The 22,798-nt window shown below is 44.0% G+C and overlaps 1 protein-coding gene across 1 annotated transcript; it reads left to right on the forward strand.

Annotated features, from left to right (window-relative positions):
* Window positions 1-228: 228 nt before the first annotated feature.
* Window positions 229-21,700, forward strand: paqr8 (progestin and adipoQ receptor family member VIII; the record flags this gene model as incomplete). The annotated part of the gene is made up of 5 exons (XM_084337126.1): window positions 229-534; window positions 7,090-7,202; window positions 12,546-12,702; window positions 17,053-17,268; window positions 21,389-21,700. 5 exons carry the CDS (start codon window positions 229-231, stop codon window positions 21,698-21,700), a joined length of 1,104 nt encoding a protein of 367 aa, XP_084193252.1.
* Window positions 21,701-22,798: the final 1,098 nt, after the last annotated feature.

Here is a 22,798-nt window from a genome sequence, read left to right on the forward strand (position 1 = left end):
CCCTGACTTTAACCCTAACCTTACCCTGTAAAAGGACGCTGTCAGTGGACTCAGAGATAGTTGTCAACTTAAACCTAAACCTTAACCACTGACCCAAAAATCTGCTTTGTTCCCAATTGGAAACAGTGTTTTGGTCCCCAATAGGAAAAGTCATCCCCAATCATCTGAAATGTGTCCCCAGTTGTATAGCTAAATGAGGAAAACAAACACACAGGTACCCTCACCACCATGCCTCAGGTTTCGCTGTCATGTCCCTCAACCTTCTCCCTGCCCTCCCTCCCCTCCCTCCACCTGGGGCCCCTCGCCCCCCTCCTCCTCCCCTCTCTCCCCCGCCCTGTCAGCGACACGCACGTCCCACCCCTGTTCCGAGAGCCCTACATCCTGTCTGGCTACCGCCCTGTGGGCCTCTCCTGGCGCTGCTACTTCCTCAGCCTTTTCCAGATGCACAATGAGACGCTGAGCGTGTGGAGCCACCTGCTGGCGGGCGTGTGCGTGTCACTGAGGTTCGCCGCGTTTGCTGTGTGGAGCGGAGGGGTACCGTGACAGTAATTTCATTGGATTTCCGTGTGTCTGTCTGTCTATCCATTCATCCATCTGTCCAAGAGGTTGCTCCCCTTACAATCTGGCCTTTTTATCTTTATACCCAGAGCTTTTCTGAGCATGTGTATTCGTTTACAGCAATGCCCTGTTTCACATTCACACGTGGGAGCTGCCCAGAACAACCACTGTCTGACACTATTGTAGAATAGAATAGAATGCTTTATTGTCATTGTACCAATATAATGAAATTAGGAGTGCTACTCCTGATCAATGCAGTTAAAAACAAGGTAAACAGGACAACTACAATACATATTAATCCGTCCATGCTACACATATCATTCCCTCCATACTAAACATATCATTCACTCCATACTACACATATCACTCACACATAGTTCCTCAGAATACACGTCATTGCTAAAAATAATTAAAAGTGCAGGTCAGTATAAAATAGTACATAGACAGATATAAAAAGTACAAAAGATATAAAATAAAATATTCCACCATCATAAATATAGCATATCAATGTGAATATAGAGTGATGATTATTGCACGGATATGTGTATGGGTAGTGAGATGATGTACAGGTTCTGTTTGCTGGTGTTTAGAGTTCTTATGGACCATGGAAAGTCTGGAAGTGCAAACTCTGATGGACCTGTAGTGCAGGCACGTGCACACAGAGCCCAAGGGGTGCTCGAGCACCTGCCCCTTTGAGCCTCATAAAAAAGTGCCTGCGCATATAGACTGCCCTTCCAACTGAAAAATGCCAGGATAGAATCAAAATATTAGGTAAAGAAAGAGAGAGATGCCCCATATTCCATTGCAGCTTGCACAGCCTCCTCAGCGTGCCTCTCCGCGGACCTATATATATTTATGCATAGCGTGGGTGGTGATGATGATGATGATGATGATGATGATAGAAACCGCTGTGGCGCATACAGTTGAATGCTGGTATTTCCACTCACTTGGGGACACGAAGAAGTCAAGTCCAAATACAAATCGGGATTGGAATAAAAAATGCATTTATATTAAACGATACAGAATATATAGCACTTCTTGGGGTCTGTAGGGTAAGCACTTACCTCCCCCCTGAACATTTATGGAGATGTATGTGCCTTTGCACCTGCCCCTCTAAAGTCCTGTGCACGTCCCTGCTGCGTGTTGCTTTTTAACAGCGGAGGAGTGCAAGAATGTGACAATGTGACCATGTGACCGCGGCAGCGCGAGAGAGCGGCAGTGCGGAAATAGGCTGTCTATTGCCATTCTCTAAGACAAACGCTAACCTTAACCAGCTCCTTAACAGCGCCTAAACTTAACCTTTCTAACCTTAACCAACTGCGAAACAATGCCTAACCTTAACCTTAACCTTAACCATGCCTAACCTTAACCGGCGAAAGAATACACGTTAAAAAAAAAATCAAAAAAAAATCATGGGATTCGAACTTGAAACCAACGGACTGCAGGACTGCAGGACCACCGCGCTGCCAGGTGAGCTAAGCTTCGAATGAGAATCATGGCGGTTTACGGCTAAATAATGCCGCAAACTCTGCCGCTCCGCGGTTGCCGCGCCTGCCGCGGGCCGTGTCGCAGCCAATCAGGGAAAACGCGGAAGCATTCGGCGCACTCCTCCGCTGTTAATAAGCAATAGGCGTCCCTGCTGTAGTGCCTGCCAGAGGGAAAAAGGTCAAACAGGTGATGTGCAGGGTGGGAGGAGTCACAGGTCAAACAGGTGATGTGCATGGTGGGAGGAGTCACAGGTTAAACAGGGAGGGCAGAGGGCAGCCGGTGATCTTTTGGGCAGAGTTAATGACCCTCTGGAGAGCTCTCCTGTCCACGGCTGAGCGCCCGGCGTGCCACACCGTGATGCCGTATGCCAGAATGCTTTCAATGGTAGTAGAAGGCCACCAGCAGCATTTGTTCCAAGTTGTTTTTCCTGAGTAGCCTCAGGAAGTGTAGACGCTGCTGTGCCTTCTTCACTGTCCTGTCGCTGAGCTGTTGGGTGGACCAGGAGAGCTCCTCCGAGATAAGGATTCACAGGAACTTGAATGTCAGGACCGTTTCCACACAGCCCGCATGTGGAGTGGAGCAGGGTCAATGCTGTGCCTCCTGAAGTCAATGATGATTTCCTTGGTTTTTGACGCATTAACACTTTCCGTGCCGGCCGTGCCAGTCCTATATACCCCGTTGAGTGCCGGCGCTCTATTCAATGACAGAGCGCTCACATTTGTGAACGCATAAACTATATCTTAAATTATGGCTATGTGTCTAATACGACCGTCGCTTATCAATGACTTAGTCAACATTGTCGAAATGGATTGTTTTTTAATCGGTTAATTTCCGTTTAAAAAAAATAAATTTAAACGTTTAGAAAAAAAAAAGATTCTGCAGGAATCGCGCTTTACTGTAATACACAAAACACGTTGTCATTTTTCTGCCTATTTATGAATCATTTTCAAATAAATGCTAGATTATCGATAGTATTATGTGTACTTATGCATGCTATAGAAGCGGGCTGAAAAATCTATTATCTTGTTTCCTGATCAGCTACACACACTCAAAGCCACACACACACATATGGTACACGTTGATATATAGGTGAAAACAGCTCTGATTATCCCAAGACTGGTAAAATAGATTCCTTACCTCAGATCAGATGTTCTCCAAAAAGATTATTCCAATTCCTGATCACCATTCCAAATATCGATCGCGTTTATTGATCCAACGCTGGGTGGTCGAAAGACATATTCCACGCTGTTCTGATGGTGGGCGATGACTGCAATAGGCTCGGATTACATGCCTGACAAGTAAAATGTGGAATCCGGACACTTTTTTCCCCATGCGTTTCATTCAGTCCAATCCAATGGGGTGCAATACCATCCGGAGAGACGATAGGGGGCGGTATTTTCCCTGTTCGAGCTCAGACAGATCCCCACTGGTAACGTGAGGCTATATTGATGAAAAATGAATGGAAATCGATAAGAAAAAAAATAACGATTAAAAACAAGACTTCTCGTCGGCTGGCACTCAACGGTTGGCATGAACTAACGAGAAATTTCGTCGCTGGTACTCAAAGTGTTAAGAACCAGGTTATTGTCTGCACACCATACTGTCAGCCGTCATATCTCGTAAGTCGTCTCATCCCCTTCCTGAGATGAGGGCGACCACGGTAGTGTCGTCCACAAATTGTATGACAGTATTAGAGGGGTGGAATGGAGTCATGGGTGTAGAGTGAATACAGGAGTGGGCTCAGCACACAGCCTTGTAGAGAGCCGGTGCTGAGTGAAGGAGGATATGTGTGGGCCAAGTTTCACCACGGTCTGTGGTCGGTTGGTGAGGAAGTCCTTAATCCAGACGCAGGAGAGTTTGCTGACCAGTATGTCTGGGATGATAGTGTTGAATGCTGAGCTGTAGTCTATGAAGAGCATTCTTACATAGCTGCCTGTGTGTTTGAGGTGGCTCAGCGCAGTGTGGAGGGCTATGGATCTGTAAGCAAACTGATGTGGGTCGATGGAGGGAGGGAGGCTGGCCTTGATGTGCTATGAAACTAGCCTCTCAAAACACTTGAGTGCAATTGGCCTGTAGTCATTGAGACAGTTTATGACTGTTTTCTTGGGGACAGGGATGATGGTGGCAGAATTTAGGCAGGGCAGGACGATAGCTTGGCTTGGTTAAAGATATTGGTGATGACCTCTGAAAGCTGGTGGGTGCATGCTTTCCCCGGGTTCACTGACCCGAGTACACGCCTCACTTGGTGTTCTTGCAGTGGGAGTGGGTGGGTGCTGGAGGCTGGTGAGGGAAGAGTGACTGTGGCTGTGCTGTACTGTGCCCTGTCACCTAACCTGAAGGCGATGTTGCAGCCTCTGATGAGTGTCTGGACTTCACTCGTCATTCAGGGTTTCTGGTTGGAAAAGACCCTGATGTTCATAGTGACATTGTCAGTGCACTTTCTGATGTAGAAGAGTACAGTTTCTGTGTACTCCTCTAAGTTCTGCTGTTCAAATACTCCACTCTGTCTGAGTGGTCTTGTAGCTGGGAGAGTATCTGGGAGAGTGCACCCTCAGGCTAAGTTATTATAGTCTTTGTTGTTGGCTTTGTTCTCCTTCTGAGGGGGATGTACAGTATGCTGGGATGAGGAGCAGAGAGGGGTTGTCTGACCGGCCAGTGTGGGAGAGGTGTGGCTGTATGCTTCATGTTGGAATAGACATGGTCCAGTGTGTTTTACCCTCTGGTAGAGCACTTCACATACTGAGTGAAGGTGGGAACTGGAAGTACTGTCTTTAAGCTTGCTTGATTGAAATAACTGGCAATGCTAAAAACACTGTCGGGATGGGCACGCTGTGTAGGTGAGCAAGAGCACTGCTAACATTGGCATCTGGTGGGATGTAGACAGCTATCTGTCGGGCCCAGTTAAAGGAAAACTCCAACATTTTGGGAAATTAGCTTATTTAACATCTTCCCTGGAGTTAGACAAGAAGATACATACCTTTTTTGTTTTTAGCTTTGGGAACAGTCGCTCCGTTAGCGTAGCTTAGCTTCATCACTGGAAGTGGGGGAGATCCGGAGCTTCATCACTGGAAGTGGGGGAGATTCGGAGCCTGACATTCCCTTACACTGTATACAGTCACGAAATACACTCCAAATACAACTCCAAAACGTTCATGTAAACATGTTGTGACCTGTGTATTCACCATGTGGAGAAATAAAAAATAATTGAATTAGACAATTACGTTTTATAAGCAAATATACTCTGAACTATTTTTTGCCTAACCACTCCTCTCTGAGCGCAGCCAGTGATTTCAACGTGTCGTCGTGATTGTTGACATTGTCATTCATTCAAAGGATCCGAACCGATTGAAGTTTATGGATAGCATGACTTAAAATCCTCTTACCTTGACGATTAAAAGCCTCCCCAATTTAGAAAACAGTAATCCAATGGCTGGTATTGTTATACCGGACGCTCTGAGCTAACCGGAGCTAACACAGAACAGGATGGTAAAGCATATATAATGACTTCCTTTCTGGGGTTTTCAAAATAAAAGTGCGACGTTTATAGCAGCGGAAAACGTTTATTTTGTACATTATCTAACGTTAACACAAACCTAAACTAACGTTACAACTAACCTAAAGTTAGTTTAGGTTCGTGTTAACGTTAGATAATGTACAAAATAAACGTTTTCCGCTGCTATAAACGTCGCACTTTTATTTTGAAAACCCCAGAAAGGAAGTCATTATATATGCTTTACCATCCTGATCTGTGGCTTTTAATCGTCAAGGTAAGAGGATTTTAAGTCATGGTATCCATAAACTTCAATCGGTTCGGATCCTTTGAATGAATGAGAATGTCAACAATCACGACGACACGTTGAAATCACTGGCTGCGCTCAGAGAGGAGTGGTTAGGCAAAAAATAGTTCCGAGTATATTTGCTTATAAAACGTAATTGTCTAATTCAATTATTTTTTATCTCTCCACGTGGTGAATACACAGGTCACAACATGTTTACATGAACGTTTTGGAGTTGTATTTGGAGTGTATTTCGTGACTGTATACAGTGTAAGGGAACGTCAGGCTCCGGATCTCCCCCACTTCCAGTGATGAAGCTCCGGATCTCCCCCACTTTCAGTGATGAAGCTAAGCTACGCTAACGGAGCGACTGTTCCCAAAGCTAAATGCACGCACAGAGACAAAAAAGGTATGTATCTTCTTGTCTAACTCCAGGGAAGATGTTAAATAAGCTAATTTCCCAAAATGTTGGCGTTTTCCTGATCCACGAGAGCCCAGTGGTCTCGCTATGTCCTTAGGTAGGTTGTGTGTCCGTTGGAAGACGTTGGACATATGTTGCATAACACACAACTCAACGAATAATAAAAACACAAAGCACCGAGTTGGAGAGCCCTGAGCGGGCCGCTGCACCAGTGCGTGCCTCCATCACTAGGAGCTGCCATCTTGTCCACTAGGAGCTGCCCAGAACAACCGCAGTACCTCCACCCAGATTTTCCTGCTGGTCTGGAGTTCAAACCGGCGTCCTTCCAGTGACAAACCTGTCTCTATAACCTCAATTCCTTAATTTAGTCGGTATGGGCAGAGGGTCAATGTACATCCTTATGGATCTTTTGGCCATAATCCTCCACTTTCCTCCAATTGAAAACCTGAAGCACGGCTGGCTCCTATAATAACTCTGTGGTGTGTCTGTATGTGTACACAGTGAGTGAATGACCACACTTTTATACAAACTATTGTCATTCAGCATGCACATAAACCCTTGACAGTAGGACTTTTAAAAGTTTAGACAATTCAGCTCTAACGTTTTATTGTGTATGAACATTGCCTACACAATGTTTTCTGTTTAATCATACTTGTCTACCTTTTTATATTGTTTATTGTATTCTGAATTAGTACAGTACACTACTAATAGTCAGATCCCCTAATCAACTGGTTCTCTCCTCTCATCCCCCCCCCCTCTTCTGCTCTCCTCCTCTCCCCTCTGCGTCTCTGCCCTCCTCTGCTCCCCTCTACCATCCTCTCTTCTTCTCTGCCCTCTCCTCTCCAGGGGATACTGGGTCTAAGACTACAGGATCCAGAGGGACAGGGTCTCTCCCTGGACCTAGCCTCTCTTCCTCTGGTCCTCTATGTCTTCTCGTCTTTAACCTACCTGATCTGCAGGTGAGTGAGAGATTAGTGTGTTTTCATGGTCAGGGTGCTGTCAACCAGTTGGCTAGGAAGCGCAACTTAGCTAAGGTATAGTGTGTAGAATGTGTTGTTGTATGTTTAGACCTTACAGTATATATGGAAGATGAAATCCATAATTAGTTTGAAATAACATTTCAGGTATTTATTTACACACACTATGTCAATAGTGAGTTTCACTTGTAAATAACTGGCTGCTCCTACACATAGTTGCACTGTGGGTCTGGATGGTTTCATGCATCAGCGTGAAAGTAGGTGGTTACAGTTGCTAGCTAATGTTAGCAGGCCTACAAACGGCAAAACAGCTAACATTGATAGATGCTAATGCTAGCAGACCTACAAACACTGATAGTTGCTACTCATGCGAACAGGATATCATCCTTACATTGCGTATGTTATTATTTGAAGCATACATTAATTATTTTGTGTTCTGTTCAAGCCAATCCGTCCTGCAAGCAGCTAGGCAAAACAGCAGTTTCACTGTGTTTAGAGGCAGCTAATGCTGTGTTGCCAATTAGTTATGCACTAGCTCCATGCCCTGGCCACAGTGAGCTCTGAAGATCAGAAACAATGTAGGAAACATCACCCTGCAAAACTCATGCAAATTAGTCTGGATTAGCTAAAGTAGTAGATAAAATTGTGGGTTGCATATCTTGGAGCAGCGCGGCTTTGAGACTCTTATGACCAGATAAGCTGCAAGCGGAGGAGAACCTTTGGGAAGAAGAGACTTATTCCCTTCCCCCTGAACATTTATGGAGATGTATGTGCCTTTTAAGTCAGTGATAAAAGTGTCTTTCAAGGATAAGTGAGCTCCTGCACTGATTATTATAGTTCAATATTCAATATTTGATCACCAAAACACCCCAAACAAAACAACCCTGTAGATTTAGACCTACTCACCTGCAGTAACACAATTATAAGAGTATAATAATATAATATAATACATCTTGCCGGCATGTAGAATTATAGTTTTTACTTGTATTTATAAGTTATTGTTTTTACAAGTGTTTGTCCATGTGCTCTTCAGCACTTGTGATTCTCCCAGATACTGTAGGTTCACTGATTGCCAAACCAGAACTACTACTTCTTCTTCTTCTTCTTCTTCTTCTTCTTCTTCTTCTTCTTCTTCTTCTTCTTCTTCTTCTTCTTCTTCTTCTTCTTCTTCTTCTTCTTCTGGGATTTTACGGCGGTCGGCCACCATCTGTTTGGGGCATTACCGCCATCTTCTGGTATCCTTTACCTCCTACAATGTCCATTTTGCCTTCACCATCATGAAGTGCAGCTAATGCTGCTACTTCCTGACTGAGCCCCCCTCTGTGAGACACTCCTTGCCTCCTGTGGGCTGACTCTGGACTGCTTGGTTACTCACAATTCCCTTATTTAACTCACTTACTACTTCCTCCCATGTCAGACCAATCTTTAACAATTAACAATTAACTTGATCCTTTCCGTTCTACCCTTAACCAAAGCTGTTGCATTAACCACTCCTGCCACAAAGGCCACAATATTCAACTTCTCCTCCCACACCCTCTCTTTATCCTCCTGTACTACCCTTTCTGCCAAATGCCCTTTTTTAAACCCCTGTTCCTTATCTTGCTTTCCCTGTCCTACCATCCTAGCTGCCTCTGCATATGATATTTTGTCTTTTATTCTCACCTGTTGAACCACCACCTCTCGTTTCATCACCTCACAACCCCAAAACGCAACATTATGCTCCTTACCACAATTACAGCACTTCGGCTCCACTCCCTCTCCACATTTCCCATATTCATGCTCCCCGCTACATCTAGCACATCTCTGCTTCTTTCGACACTACTTGGCTATATTCCCAAATTCTTGGCAGCTATAGCACCTCAGTGGTTTTGGAACGAACTCCCTAACCCTATACACCATATATCCTAAAAACATCTCCTTTGGAATATCCACACCTTAAAATTGAATCACAATAGTCTCTGTTTCTTTCTTCTCTGCTCCTCTTTTCATCCTTTCAGCATTTTTTACCTTCCCATTACGTTTGTCTCTCTTTAAATTGCCCACCAACTGCTCCATGCTAACCTTGATCGGTATTCCAGCTATTACCCCCTTGCACCCACCATCCCTCTTCTCCCCAACTCTTACAACTTCAGAGATATTAACTATACCATGCTTCTCATTTTCCTTGCCTTCTCCACCTGCTCTAAACGTACACACCCACAATCAAGTTACCATCTCCCAACACTATATTTTACCTCTCCTAACTGTGCTCCTATGAGTCTGGTAAACTCTAACAGCCCTATTTCCCTAACTCCCCCCTCTCCCTCAAATCTAACCACTATATTCAACTATTCTGTTAAATCCTTTCCTCTACCCTCACCATCTGACCCACTTGAGCTACCTCCCCTCCCTTTCTTCCTCTTAAGCCCCTTCCCCTCATTTTCCCTGCTCTTTTTCTCCACCTTTTCCCACCCTACTCCCCCGCTCCAAACCAGAATGCAGGCCCCGTTCCCCGTACCTGGTTCAACTAAGTCGATCAAGATGTCATTATCCAGATTCAGTTAACCCGATGTTTGAAGCCGGGATTTTCCTGTTCCTCGAAGGTGGATTCAGTCTCGTTAACTCGATTCAGACTTGAGACCCAGGCTAAATGCGCGCGGCCGCTTCAGTTGAAAAGCCAGCACGTATCGATGGCAGAGATCCTGATTCTCTAACGGCATTGATTGATTAATTGATTTAAAACTTTATTGACAGATTGCAATACGGCTCAATCGCCTCGCCGACAAGTTAAATGCGTTATCTATAGGCTAATTTTAAGTCCCTCATTACCTCAATCAATCAGATTATATTTCTTTAAACTTGCCTGCTGGATTGAATAATCAAATGAGATCTTGCTAGCGAAAATAATTAGTTAAACTGTTATACAGAATTACGATACGGCTCTCTTACCCATTGATTGATGTGTGGTCGATCTTTTACTTATCTCCACTGTGGTCTAACGGGTTGTTCTTTTGACTTTCACGCAGACGACCGGGGTTCGAAACCCTAGTCTTTTCCTTCTTTTTGCAATATAGGAATAATTCAATTTGGTGCACGTTGAGAGCTATATAAAGAATGACATCCTCAATGCATGTAGATTTATAATATTTTAACTTAAAACCAGGCTACTTTGGCGTATAATCATTAATATTATATTCAAAAAAATTATATTGGAAACACAGGGTTTCGAACACCGGTTGCTGGGTTGGCAGGCTTGAGCACTACCGCTGAGCCACTGTGCCAGATGGGATAAATTCATTGTTTATACATTAATGAACGAGAGACCCGTGTTTAGAATATTCTTTATTTTGAATGAAGTTTTATTTCTTTATCCTCATTCATTAATGTGACGTCAACGGCTCATTCAATTTCTCAAATCCGTCAAACAGCGCATCTCATCAGACATCTTAATCCCAGTTACAATTAAAATAACCACATAAATGTGTACATCGCACCGAGCGAGCGCCACGGTATATATAACGTGCATTATTTAGGACAAAGTGAATTTAGTATCAGCATTTTGGGTCTATTTTACATTTCAAAAGCCCCCTCTGGAAGAATGGAGCACAAAAACGTAATTCAGAATGGTATAATGCAGATCGTAGACTGTGGGAATAATTTCAGGAAACGGGCTGTCACTTCTTTGCGGGGGCGTGGCGATGGTTGATCCGGCTAACTTGAACTTAAACCCTGCTTTCGACCAGGCTCAAACTTTTGGATCTGTTGTCATTGTGATCTGGACAATCCAGGTACGGGGAGCCGGAAAGTCCGGCTTAAGTCAGACTTCACCGAAAGTTATCCGGCTAACTCAGTTATCCAGGTACGGGGAACGGGGCTGCCTCTGTGCTCCTGATTCCACCATGTGGCCAATCCTTACATTGGTGTCAGAAGTGGAATGGTGGACAGTAAGGCCATTGGAAGTGCGTGGAAGCTGATAGGCTGAAGCGTGGGGATGTTCTTCCCAAAGGAGTGGGGTAGTGTAACAACCCACGGATGCCTAAACTCTCTAACCTTTAGCTAAAGCGTCAGACCCTTTAGTTGACTCGTTAGCGATGTCGCCTGTGGTCTGGACGACCTGCGTTTGATTCCCGGCTGCCTGCTGAATTCGCTGCAGGCGGGTTTTGTGTTTTCAAGTGAGAGCGAGATCATGTTCTCATGCTGTTCAGGGTTATGATTTAGGGAGATGCAGAAAAAGGCAGCACTAAAAATGTCTACATAACCTGTGCATGCGTCCTGCTACAAAATGGCCACACAGTATTCCATGGAAATAGTTATTTATTGTACAGGCTATTGTTTTGCCATAGCCCATGCCATTCAGTCTATACACATGGGTTAGCTATGCTAAGCTATCTATGAGTCTCACAGGTACATGCTGCTCAGTTTGTTGTCCGACACCAAGCTCTCAGGTGTGCTGCTCACTCAACCCCTTAGCTCCTGCCCCTCACCCATGAACCCACCAACCCCAGGGCACCTTCATCAAACACACAAGGAGCCGCAAGCTTAGTGGGCCATGAATGATTGACAGTAAAAAAAAAAAACACACTCAGTACCCACATATCCAGATATAACCTGATATAGTCCTAACTAGGGTTGCTACAATACGCTTTTTAGAACAGGCCTGTTTCCCTGTCTTAATAAAAAATATTACAAATGTAAACAAACCTTTCCTCAAAATGCATTAAGAATTGTTACCCGTTTCACATCCTTGTATCAATGGCTCAAATGATGCACTTCAATCTGGAAAACTACATAAACAAGTTTTGAGATGTACGGCCATACTGCAAACATGTAGGCTACTCTGCCTTCAAAGTAGCCCCTATAATCGATATAACTGTGACAATTGACAATAATTGACCATTTGGATGGACACTTACACACTTATCATTGCTTTGTGAAGGACATGCTAAACCGAATCTCATCGGCTGTCTTTTCTGTGCTTCTTTCTTGCTGCAGCAGCAGTCGATAAGGCACCTTGAAGTTGTACAATCCAACTGCTAGCATACAGAGCCATGGCTCTGCTAGCATCTCGTTCCTCGCAGTTGATTGGCAGAAACTAAAATAACATTGCTGCAGATGCTAGCAGTTAGCTGACAACTGGGTAAAGTACAAAAAATCTAAAACTTTGAAATTTTTCTATCATTTGGATTGTATAATTTCAAGGTGCCTTTTGAGTGCTGCTGCTGCCTGCAAGGAAGGAGCAGGGGAAGACAGGACAGGTTTTGGAGGCAACTGTGTAAGCGTCCATCCACTTTGTCAATAGCCCAGTTATGAGCTACCTTCAAAGTGAAACAAAGCTGATTGTTTCAGTGCTGCGGCCCACCTGCTGCAGTCCCACTCTGAGATGGCCCACTACTCCCTGCACTTCTTGGACTATGTGGGTGTGGCGGTCTACCAGTATGGCTGTGCTCTGGTTTTCTACTTCTACAGCTCAGAACCTACATGGAGATGCAGTGGAGTAGGAGAGGTGAGGGGTAATGTGTGTGCGTGTGTGTGTGTGTGTGTGTGTGTGTGTGTGTGTGTGTGTGTGTGTGTGTGTGTGTGTGCGTGCGTGCGTGCGCGCAAGCACGTGTGTGTACGCAAGCACGTGTGTATTAGCAGTGTAATGATTTTCAGATTCAATACTAATTTAGATTTCAAGGTCATGATTCAATATTTTATGCGTTAAAATGTGTTCATAATACAGAGCTCTAATTATATATTGCATATATGATATTACACCGTTTGGTTTGGCAACAATAAACATTTGCCTTAAACGTTTTAATAGCAGTAGCCATACTATACCAGCAGTTAAAACAGTTAAAAAGAGGGACCTAGGGAAGAGAACGAGAGGAGAATTGTCAGTACAGTTTTACATTTTGTTACACTGTATTGAACATACATTGTATTTTGTTGATGTATTGAGATTGTTACATCCCTAGTGTGTATGCATTTACATTTTACATTTACAAGCCATTAAGCTTTGTGTTTGGAGCCTGTGCACACATGTGCTAGTGCATATGTGTGTGTTTGTTTGTTTTTGTGTATGCGGTTGCACATTTGGATCATTCTTTCCAAAAGAAAAGAGGCCTAGAAGCGTGGCTAACGCTAATGGCACGCATACCAGAGGCCAACTGCCTAAGAAAACAGGCACAGATTCACTGAAAAAGGATTTCACCCATCTAATGAACACACTAGACTAGACAAATATCAAGATGTATCCATCAGTGGACCAATTGCATGCTTTCGCAGAGGACAAGAAGCCTTCCGTCGACTCCTTCAGACATTAAGCACCCCCACAGCCTAAATGGAATGATACAAATATATATATAAATATAAATACAACCATTGCAATACAATTGTGATAGCCTACAACTCACAGTAAATTTCGCAGAGTAAATTTGACTCAAACTGAGTACAATTTTACTCAGTTTGAGTAAAATTTACTCTGCGAAATGTTCTGTGTATATTTGGCATAAGTGATGGAGATTAGCAGGGAGTGTGCAAATATTTTAACCCCTCATAGATTCATACAGAACAGAAGCTATCAGATGGAGGTAAAGCAGTAGCAGCAGCATTAATGTGTAAGTCAGCCTAAATTAACCATATCAGTCTGTTGAGCTAGTAGTAGTAGTAGTAGTAGTAGTAGTTTATTTTTTTCAGTCATCAAAAAAAAAGTACAATATACATCATCATTTATCAATATTTGATTATTTACAGTGACTGAAAAAGGTACAGACTGAAGCATAGTGCTTATATGTGCCTGTCCTATATTTTTACCAAGTTTTTTTTTTTTTTTTTTTTTTTTACTCCAAAACAGTATTATAAAGAAAAGAAAAAAGCAAGCAAAACAGTGTTTTTCACCCTTGTAGTTTTTCAAAATTTAGCATTAAAAAATATATATATATAAAATACAAAAATGTAGATTCCAAAACAGTATTCTAAAAGAAAAAAACAAAACAAAACAGTGTTATTCACCCTTGTATTTTTTCAAAATTTAGCATTAAAAAAAATAAAATATAAAATACAAAAATGTAGATTCCAAAACAGTATTCTAAAAGAAAAAAAGAAAACAAAACAGTGTTTTTCACCCTTGTATTTTTCAAAAATTGCTTTACAAACCTTTTTCTTAAAAACCAAAATCGAATTACTCATTCTTAACTGTATATCCGCATTGTTCCACAATAAGTTAACCCCAATAATAGAAATACACCTCCTTTTAATCCCTTTCTTAGCTTTCTGAACAGTACATTTACAAATATCTCTCAAATCATATTTTCTTTCATGTGTTGAAAAAAACCTTTGCACCCCACCTGGGAGTAACTTTGCTTTAGCTCTGTACATTATTTGCATATTTTTATAGTAAACCAAATCATTAAATTTCATAATATGAGACTTTATGTTATGGTTTGTAACCGACCCCAATCGCACAACACAAGACAGGTATGAGAGTAAGCCAAAACAGGGCAAATCTTTATTATAGAACAAAGGCGGCACAGTCCCTTTATGGGAAAACACAAAAACACTAGAGTCAAGGAAAACTGGAAAATGCGGCACTGTGCCTTTAAGAGGCGAACAGGCTAAGGGACTAGGGCTAAAGGACAGGGCCAGGGCTAAATGTCAAGGACCAGGACCAGGGGCACTGGAGAGGGGAACAGGGGAGAACACAAAACACTAAAGTCAAGGAAAACTGGAAAATGCGGCACTGTGCCTTTAAGAGGCGAACAGGCTAAGGGACTAGGGCTAAAGGACAGGGCCAGGGCTAAATGTCAAGGACTAGGACCAGGGGCACTGGGGAGGGGAACAGGGGAGGGGAACAGGGGAGAACACAAAACACTAGAGTCAAGGAAAACTGGAAAATGCGGCACTGTGCCTTTAAGAGGCGAACAGGCTAAGGGACTAGGGCTAAAGGACAGGGCCAGGGCTAAATGTCAAGGACTAGGACCAGGGGCACTGGGGAGGGGAACAGGGGAGAACACAAAACACTAGAGTCAAGGAAATAAGGAAAATGCGGCACTGTGCCTTTAAGAGGCGAACAGGCTAAGGGACAGGGCTAAGTGTCAGGGACAAAGGCTAAGGGCCAGGGCTACGGGCCAGGGCTGCTTACAGGGATGAGGACAGGGTTCCGACGGCAGAGGCCTGGCAAGGGGACAGGGGCCCGACGGCGGGGGCCGGGCACGGAGACAGGGGCCCGACAGCGGAGGCCGGGCACGGAGGCAGGGGCCCGACAGCGGAGGCCTGTCACGGGGACAGGGGCCCGACGGCGGAGGCCTGGTACGGAGACAGGGGCCCGACAGCGGGGGCCGGGCACGGTGACAGGGGCCCGACGGCGGAGGCCTGGTACGGAGACAGGGGCCCGACAGCGGAGGCCGGGGGGAAGAGGCGCCATCCTCCCGTGGAAATAGAGAGCGATGACGCGCCGGCTTGACGTCTGGAGTGGGAACACTGGCAACCTCCCGTAGAGAATTAGAGAGCGAAGGCGGTGTCCCACTCCAGGCACGGAGATCCTCTTCCTCCTCCTCGGGGGGGCCGGGCACGGAGACTTGACTTGACTTGAGACAGGGGCCCGACAGCGGAGGCTGGGGGGAAGAGGCGCCATCCTCCCGTGGAAATAGGGAGCGATGACGCGCCGGCTTGACGTCTGGAGTGGGAACACTGGCAACCTCCCGTAGAGAATTAGAGAGCGAAGGCGGTGTCCCACTCCAGGCACGGAGATCCTCTTCCTCCTCCTCGGGGGGGCCGGGCACGGAGACTTGACTTGAGACAGGGGCCCGACAGCGGAGGCCGGGGGGAAGAGGCGCCATCCTCCCGTGGAAATAGGGAGCGATGACGCGCCGGCTTGACGTCTGGAGTGGGAACACTGGCAACCTCCCGTAGAGAATTAGAGAGCGAAGGCGGTATCCCACTCCAGGCACGGAGATCCTCTTCCTCCTCCTCGGGGGGGCCGGGCAACGCAGAACAAAGGGGTCCCAGGGGACCGGGGCGAAGAGATGCCATCCTCCCGTGGAAAATAGGGAGCGATGACGCGCCGGCTTGACGTCTGGAGTGGGAACACTGGAAAACCTCCCGTAGAGAATTAGAGAGCGAAGACGGTGTCCCACTCCAGGCAAACGGCGACAGGTGGTGATGGCTGGCACGTCGTCTCACGCCGGAGACGCGGCAGGTGATGGTAACGTACAGGATGGTAACGTACAGAACTCCATGAAGACAGAGTGAACACAGATACAGAACGACCCGACCAGGACTGGAAGGGAGGTCCAGGTATATAAAGCCCTCTGGAGCGCTAATCATAAACTATGACAGCTGCGTGAAGGTAGTCCAAGGGTGGGGGCTGGTGAAGAGTAGAGGAGAGTAAATCATCGCAAGGGTGGGGGCTGGTGAGGGAGAGTAGACAGGGAAAAGTTCAGGGAACAGGCGAATCCTCACACTTTATAAACAATGGATTTGTGTGTTCATAGTAACCAGCCTTGAAAAGGTTCCGAATGGCCCGCTTTTGCAGTACGACTATTGGATTTACTGTATTTTTAAATGTCGACCCCCATACTTCCACACAGTAAGAAATGTAAGGAAGTATAAGTGAGCAATTCTCCGCAATTCTCTTCTTCCTCCTCCTCCTCTCCTCTCACTTATTCTCTTCTATTCTCCTTTCTCTTCTTCTATTCTCTTCTCTCATCTTCTCCTCTTTTGTATTCTCTTCTCCTCTCTTCTTCTCTTTTCTTCTCATCTCTTCTCCTATTTTCTCCTCTCTTCTCTTCTCCTCTTTTCTCCTCTCCTCTCTTCTCTCTCCTCTCCTCTCCTCTCCCCTTGTCTCTTCTCTTTTCTCCCCCTTTTCCCCCAGGTGTTCCTCCCAGCAGCAGGTCTCCTAGCATGGCTCTCCTGTGCCAGTTGCTGTTTTGCCAAGCTGTATTACCGCCGCCCATACCCACTCCGCCATAAGCTGTGCCAGGTGGTGCCCACTGGCCTGGCATACCTATTGGACATCAGTCCTGTCGCCCACCGCCTGGCCACCAGGAGTTGGGCAGACAACACTGCACTGCTCCTGCATGCCCTGCAGGTGGCACTGTTTTATTTTGTTTCACATGGAGTCCCACCATTCCACCTTTTCACTGTTGTTGAGTTTTGAGTCTTCTGTGACATCATCAAATTGCATTGCCTGAGATGGTTGAAAGTAAAGTCATCACTCCCTCCAGTTAATACACGGCACCACGGTTCTTCTGCTATTAATGGATTTATTCTGCTTCATCACCATCAAATCCACCATTAAACTATTGAAATACATGGCAACATACAGAATAAACATGCATTAGTATCACACACAAACTGTAGAAACCTAACTACACACAACCAATAGGGGATGAGTCCACTTGAACAAACATAAGATATTCAAAACAGGCAATACAATATCACTCTTAAATTAAAAAAATCGCTCTTATATTTAAAAAAGAAAATACCATCAAAATACTGTTTATATGTTTTGGCTTCATGAGGCCATGTTACACTGTTTCCTTGAGACATTGTTTCCTTTTTACTGCAACGTTTTAGGGGCTTTTTTTTACTCCAAAGGGTGTGTCTATCCAATGAGCTCCAATTGGGCTAAACTCACAACCCAGCTTCCCAGAGTCATACTGTGAACTTACACTACAGTATACTGTATAGTTGATACTGTAACATTGTTAATTGTTCTGAGAATACACAACACAAAGGTCACCTATTTTGGCAAAACTCACAGTAATTGCACTGAAAGTAAAAGGGAAAACACTACAGTTGGGGGGGGGGGGGGGGTACAAGGGAACACACACTGGGAGCCTACCTTGCACCTAATACCTATCCCTTTCAATGTCGGCTTACTTAAATGTACCTCTTAACCTGCGCCCCCAAAAGTGGCCATTTTAGTTTTCGTTTTTGAGGACTGCATACTTTCTTTGCAAACCAAAATACTATACTTTATACTTATAGCACATGCATGAGCCTGGTGTCTTTTGAAAGATAACATTCTGAAGTTTATGATACAATAAAGATCACTTTTAGTGCTAATGAAATAGAGTAACATAGGTCTGAACTTGAGTTGTAGAAAAACGTATTACTCAAGTTTTTCTGTAGTAGTTAGTAGTCCAGAGGTAGTATTTCCCCAGAAGGTGGTATGGCTTAAAAATAGCCTGAAGCCTAATGTAGTACATGTCCAAATTTCATGAAGATCCATTCAGAAATGAGTGATTAGGAGTGATTTTGGTAAACTGTGTACAAAAGAAAAACTCAGTTTTCTCATAGACTTCAATTCATTCGGCTGTTTTTCTCTTTCTGTTTTCGCTCGTTAGTTTTTCACCTAGATCCCTGATTCATACATCCCCAGGTTGGGTATAGAAAGCCACACTCATTGGCTACAACCCTCCACAATCATTTTCGAGATCGCCAAATGATTGACGGAACTAGAGCCCCAAGAGTCGGGAGTGGTATTTTGCGCAATACCGTGTACTTTGCACAAGCATCAAATACCGGCATGTAACTCGAGAACCGCTGAATGGATTTTGTCACCTGAAAGGGCTATCGACAGGCAACAAATAAGCCTTCAATTGGATATATTGTATTACAAAATATGCACACCCGAGCCACTAGTGGTCGCCAAAGTGCCGTTGGGCAAATCATCCTAAAAAGGGCCCACATGATTTAATAATTTTCCAAAGTAAGTCAATTACCTTTCTTCAATTAAATAATTAATGATCAATATAAACCAAGTACCAATAAATCAGGCCGCTATTCCCCGTACCTGGTTCAACTAAGTCGATCAAAAGTCCCATTAGCCAGATTCAATTAACCCGATGATTGAAACCAGGCTTTCCCTGTTCCTCGAAGGCTGATTCACTCTCGTTAATTCGAACCAGACTTGATACTCAGGATAATTGTGCGCGGCCGCGTCACCTGAAAAGACAGCAGGTGTCAATCGCAGAAATCCTGATTTTCTAACGGCATTGATTGATTGATTGATTGAAAACTTTATTAACAGATTGCAGAATGGGTACAATACAGTACGGCTCAATAGCCTCGCCGACAAGTTAAATGCATATCTATAGGCACATTTTAAGTCCCTCATTACCCCAATCAATCAGATTATATTTCTTTAAATGTGCCTGCTGGCAGTAGGCTTAATGGAATGAATAATCGAATGAGATCTTGCTAGAGAAAATAATTTGTTCAACTCTTTCAGAATAAGTAGATAAAAACAAGCCAGAGTATCTAATTGATACGAATTAATAGATACTTATGAGGATATCTGTACTGTATGCGCTTAGGTATCATGTACTATATAAATACATGGTTCCCAAAGTTTTCAATGCACGACCCCCAATGCACGACCCTCGAAATAACGTGTCAGAGAGGCTTGGAGGCTATACAGTTTCACTATTAATCAGGTTTTAATCTGTTTCGGACATCATCCATACATGCATTGAATTGATTAACCTTTGGTTTATACCAGTGACACCAGTCATGTTCATCACCTTCTTGTTCATCATCAGATAACAGTGCTTGAACAGATAAATGCATTTTCTCAAATCCATTCATCAAAACGTCAAAGGCTTGCAATTGCTCATTCACTTTTCTCAAGTCACGTCCACGTCATCAAATCCGTCAAACAGCGCATCTCCTCAGACATTTTAATCCCAGTTACAATATCACAATAACGTGTGAGTGACAGTGATACAATTCAACAATCCACAGATTCAGATTCATCGTAATTCACATCCACAATCCACGCATAAAGACGCTTCAACTTATGCTTGAATGAAACACAATCCGGGTGCTCCGTTAAGCAAATACATCCACAGCGGAGAATATGAAATGAATCAGAGCCAAACCCTGATAGGTTTCATTCATTAAAAATATCCCAGCGGGATTCACATTTGCAATGCTCCATTATTAAAATAACCACATAGTGTGTGTCGCGACTCACGAGCGCCGTATAGCTATGACGTGCATTATTTAGGACAAAGTAAATCCATAGGCTGAATATGATTTATTATCAGCATTTTAGGTCTATTATTTTACATTTCAAAAGCCCCCTCTAGAAAAACGAAGCACAAAAACATAATTCAGAATGGTATAATGGGATCTGTGAGGAAGGGAGCTGGCCTTTTTTTTTGCGAGGGCGTGGCCAATTTATCCAGCTAACTGAACTAAACCCTGCGCTGGAGCAGGTTCAAACTTTTTGATCTGTTGCCATAGTGATTTAGACAAACGTGCTTCGGGGAACCGTAAGGTCTGACTTATGTCAAGTTATCCTGAAAATTATCCAGCTAACTCAGTTATCCAGGTACGAGGAACAGGGCCGGTCTCTTGAAAGATAACATTCTGAAGTTTCTGATACAATAAAGAAAATTCACTTTTAGTGCTAATGAAATAGAGTAACATAGGTCTGAACTTGAGTTGAACTTTAACTTGTGTACTCACATTGTATTCTGTAGTAGTTGCAATATCCAAAAGAAATTGTATGGCAGAAATGAGTGATTAGGAGCGATGGTAAAATGTGAAAAAAAAGGTCTGCAGGTTTCCATTTTTTCATAGATTCCAATGCATTCTGCGAATTTACTTCCTGTTTTCGCTCGTGACTTTTCACTATAGATCCCTCTCATCCCCACGTGGGGTATCATTGGAAAGCCACACTCATTGTTTACAACCCTGTCCAATCATTTTCGAGATCGCCAAATGATTGACAGAGTTAGAGCCTCGGGAGTCACGGGTGGTATTTGAAAATAATAAAACTGTGCCATGTACTTTGGCTCACGCCTCACATATCGGCATGTAACTCGAGAACCGCTGAATGGATTTCGTTGCCTGAAATGGCAATCGGCAGGCAACAAATAGGGCTTTCGATATATATATTGTATTAATGCACACCCGAGCCGCTAGAGGTCGCCAAAGTGGCATGTCGCGCCGGTGGGCAAATCGTCCTTAAGAGGTCCCGCTGGCGGTTTGGTGCCAAACATGTAAATAAACATACCTCACTGGCTGCACACAACCAAAAAGGAATGAGTCCACTTGAACAAACGTAAAATCTTCAAAACAGGCGATACAATATCACTCTTAAACTCTTAAACTCTTTTCAATTTGATTTTGATGAACTTAAATTTAAATATGTATTGCCTCACCTCACTTCCTCTTGTCCTATCTTACTCCACCAGGTTGCGCTGTTCACGTTGGCAGCCTTCTTCTTCTCTTGCTCAATACCCGAGTGCTTCTTTCCTGGCCGCTACGACATTATTGGCCATGGTCACCAGCTCTTCCACCTGCTGTTGGCCCTCTGCACCCTGGCCCAACAGGAAGCTCTATTCCAGGACTTCCTGTCCCGCAGGCCGTCTCTGGTGAGGGAGTATGGAGAGTGGCGCCTCCTCCTGGCCTGTGCCTCCTTCTTCTGTCTGGTGCTCTGCAGCTCCCTAACGGCTCTCACCACGAGGAGATGCATGCACATGCGGCTTAGGAAGGAGCAATGGTAGAAAGGGAAGGTGTAGTTAGATCCCATTGCCCGGAAGGCCCTGTGACCCGGATGGCTTGTTGCTTGTTGCCCAAGTTACAAAGCTGTAACCCAACATAATATTCACTTAAATTGTTGTTTATAAACGTAGTCAACTTACCAGTCATAGCCAAGGTCCTGGGAGCTAGACACTCACTTAGAGGAGGAGGAGGAGGAGGAGGAGGAGGAGGAGGAGGAGGAGGAGGAGGAGTAATGATGGGCACAGAAGGATTTGAAAGAGAAAGAGACAGAGAGAGAGAGATAGAGGATATGAACCAAAGCCTAAAGGAAGCCTTTAGGGAGTGTGACTCCCTAAAATGAACTAGATGCTTTTTAAGTGGATCTTTGTTGTAATTTTGAGGACCCACATTTGGTGTGTGCGTGTGTGCATGTGTGTATGCGTGAGTACGTTAGTTATATCAGTAAACGCACCACAAAACAGAGTAAAGAACATTTTTATTTTACATAAAATAAGCAACAATCAATACCGACTAAATTATTTTTAGATTTGTATGTATTTATTTATTTTAGTATGTAGTAGTAGTATGTGTTATATTTAAAGGGGAGCACTACCCAAATTAAGAATTCCAATATGCTATTTCATGGGCCAGGAAAGTTCAATCAATATCTTTCAACATACTTACATAAAGCAAGAAACCAGAAAGGTTTGTGATAGGTATAAAGCTGCTGAAGCTGCTCCATAGACTTTTTTTATGGACCCACAGAATGATGTATCTGTATACGCAGAACATTCCCCTGGGTGCTCTCATTGTCACCTTTACCATCGTTTCTAATTAATTCTCTTTGGAGCAGCTCCAGACATTATACTTGAGGACATCACAAGATTGAGTTGTACTACTCTAGTTTTGGGGATTTGGGCTTTGAGTTGACATAGTACTGTATATTTGTATGTCTCTAAATGTTTTGATGAATTGAAAATGGAGGACCCCTATGTAAACAAGATGAAAGTATTTTTCTGGTCTTCATCCTCTTAGCAGTTGTATTGAGCTGTAGCCTACTGTATTGTACCCATTCTGCAATCTGTTAATAAAGTTTTCATTCAGTCATTCATTCATCATTC

Source organism: Notolepis coatsorum (assembly GCF_963971535.1).
Source record: "Notolepis coatsorum genome assembly, chromosome: 20".
In the NCBI taxonomy this organism is placed as follows: Eukaryota; Metazoa; Chordata; class Actinopteri; order Aulopiformes; family Paralepididae; genus Notolepis; species Notolepis coatsorum.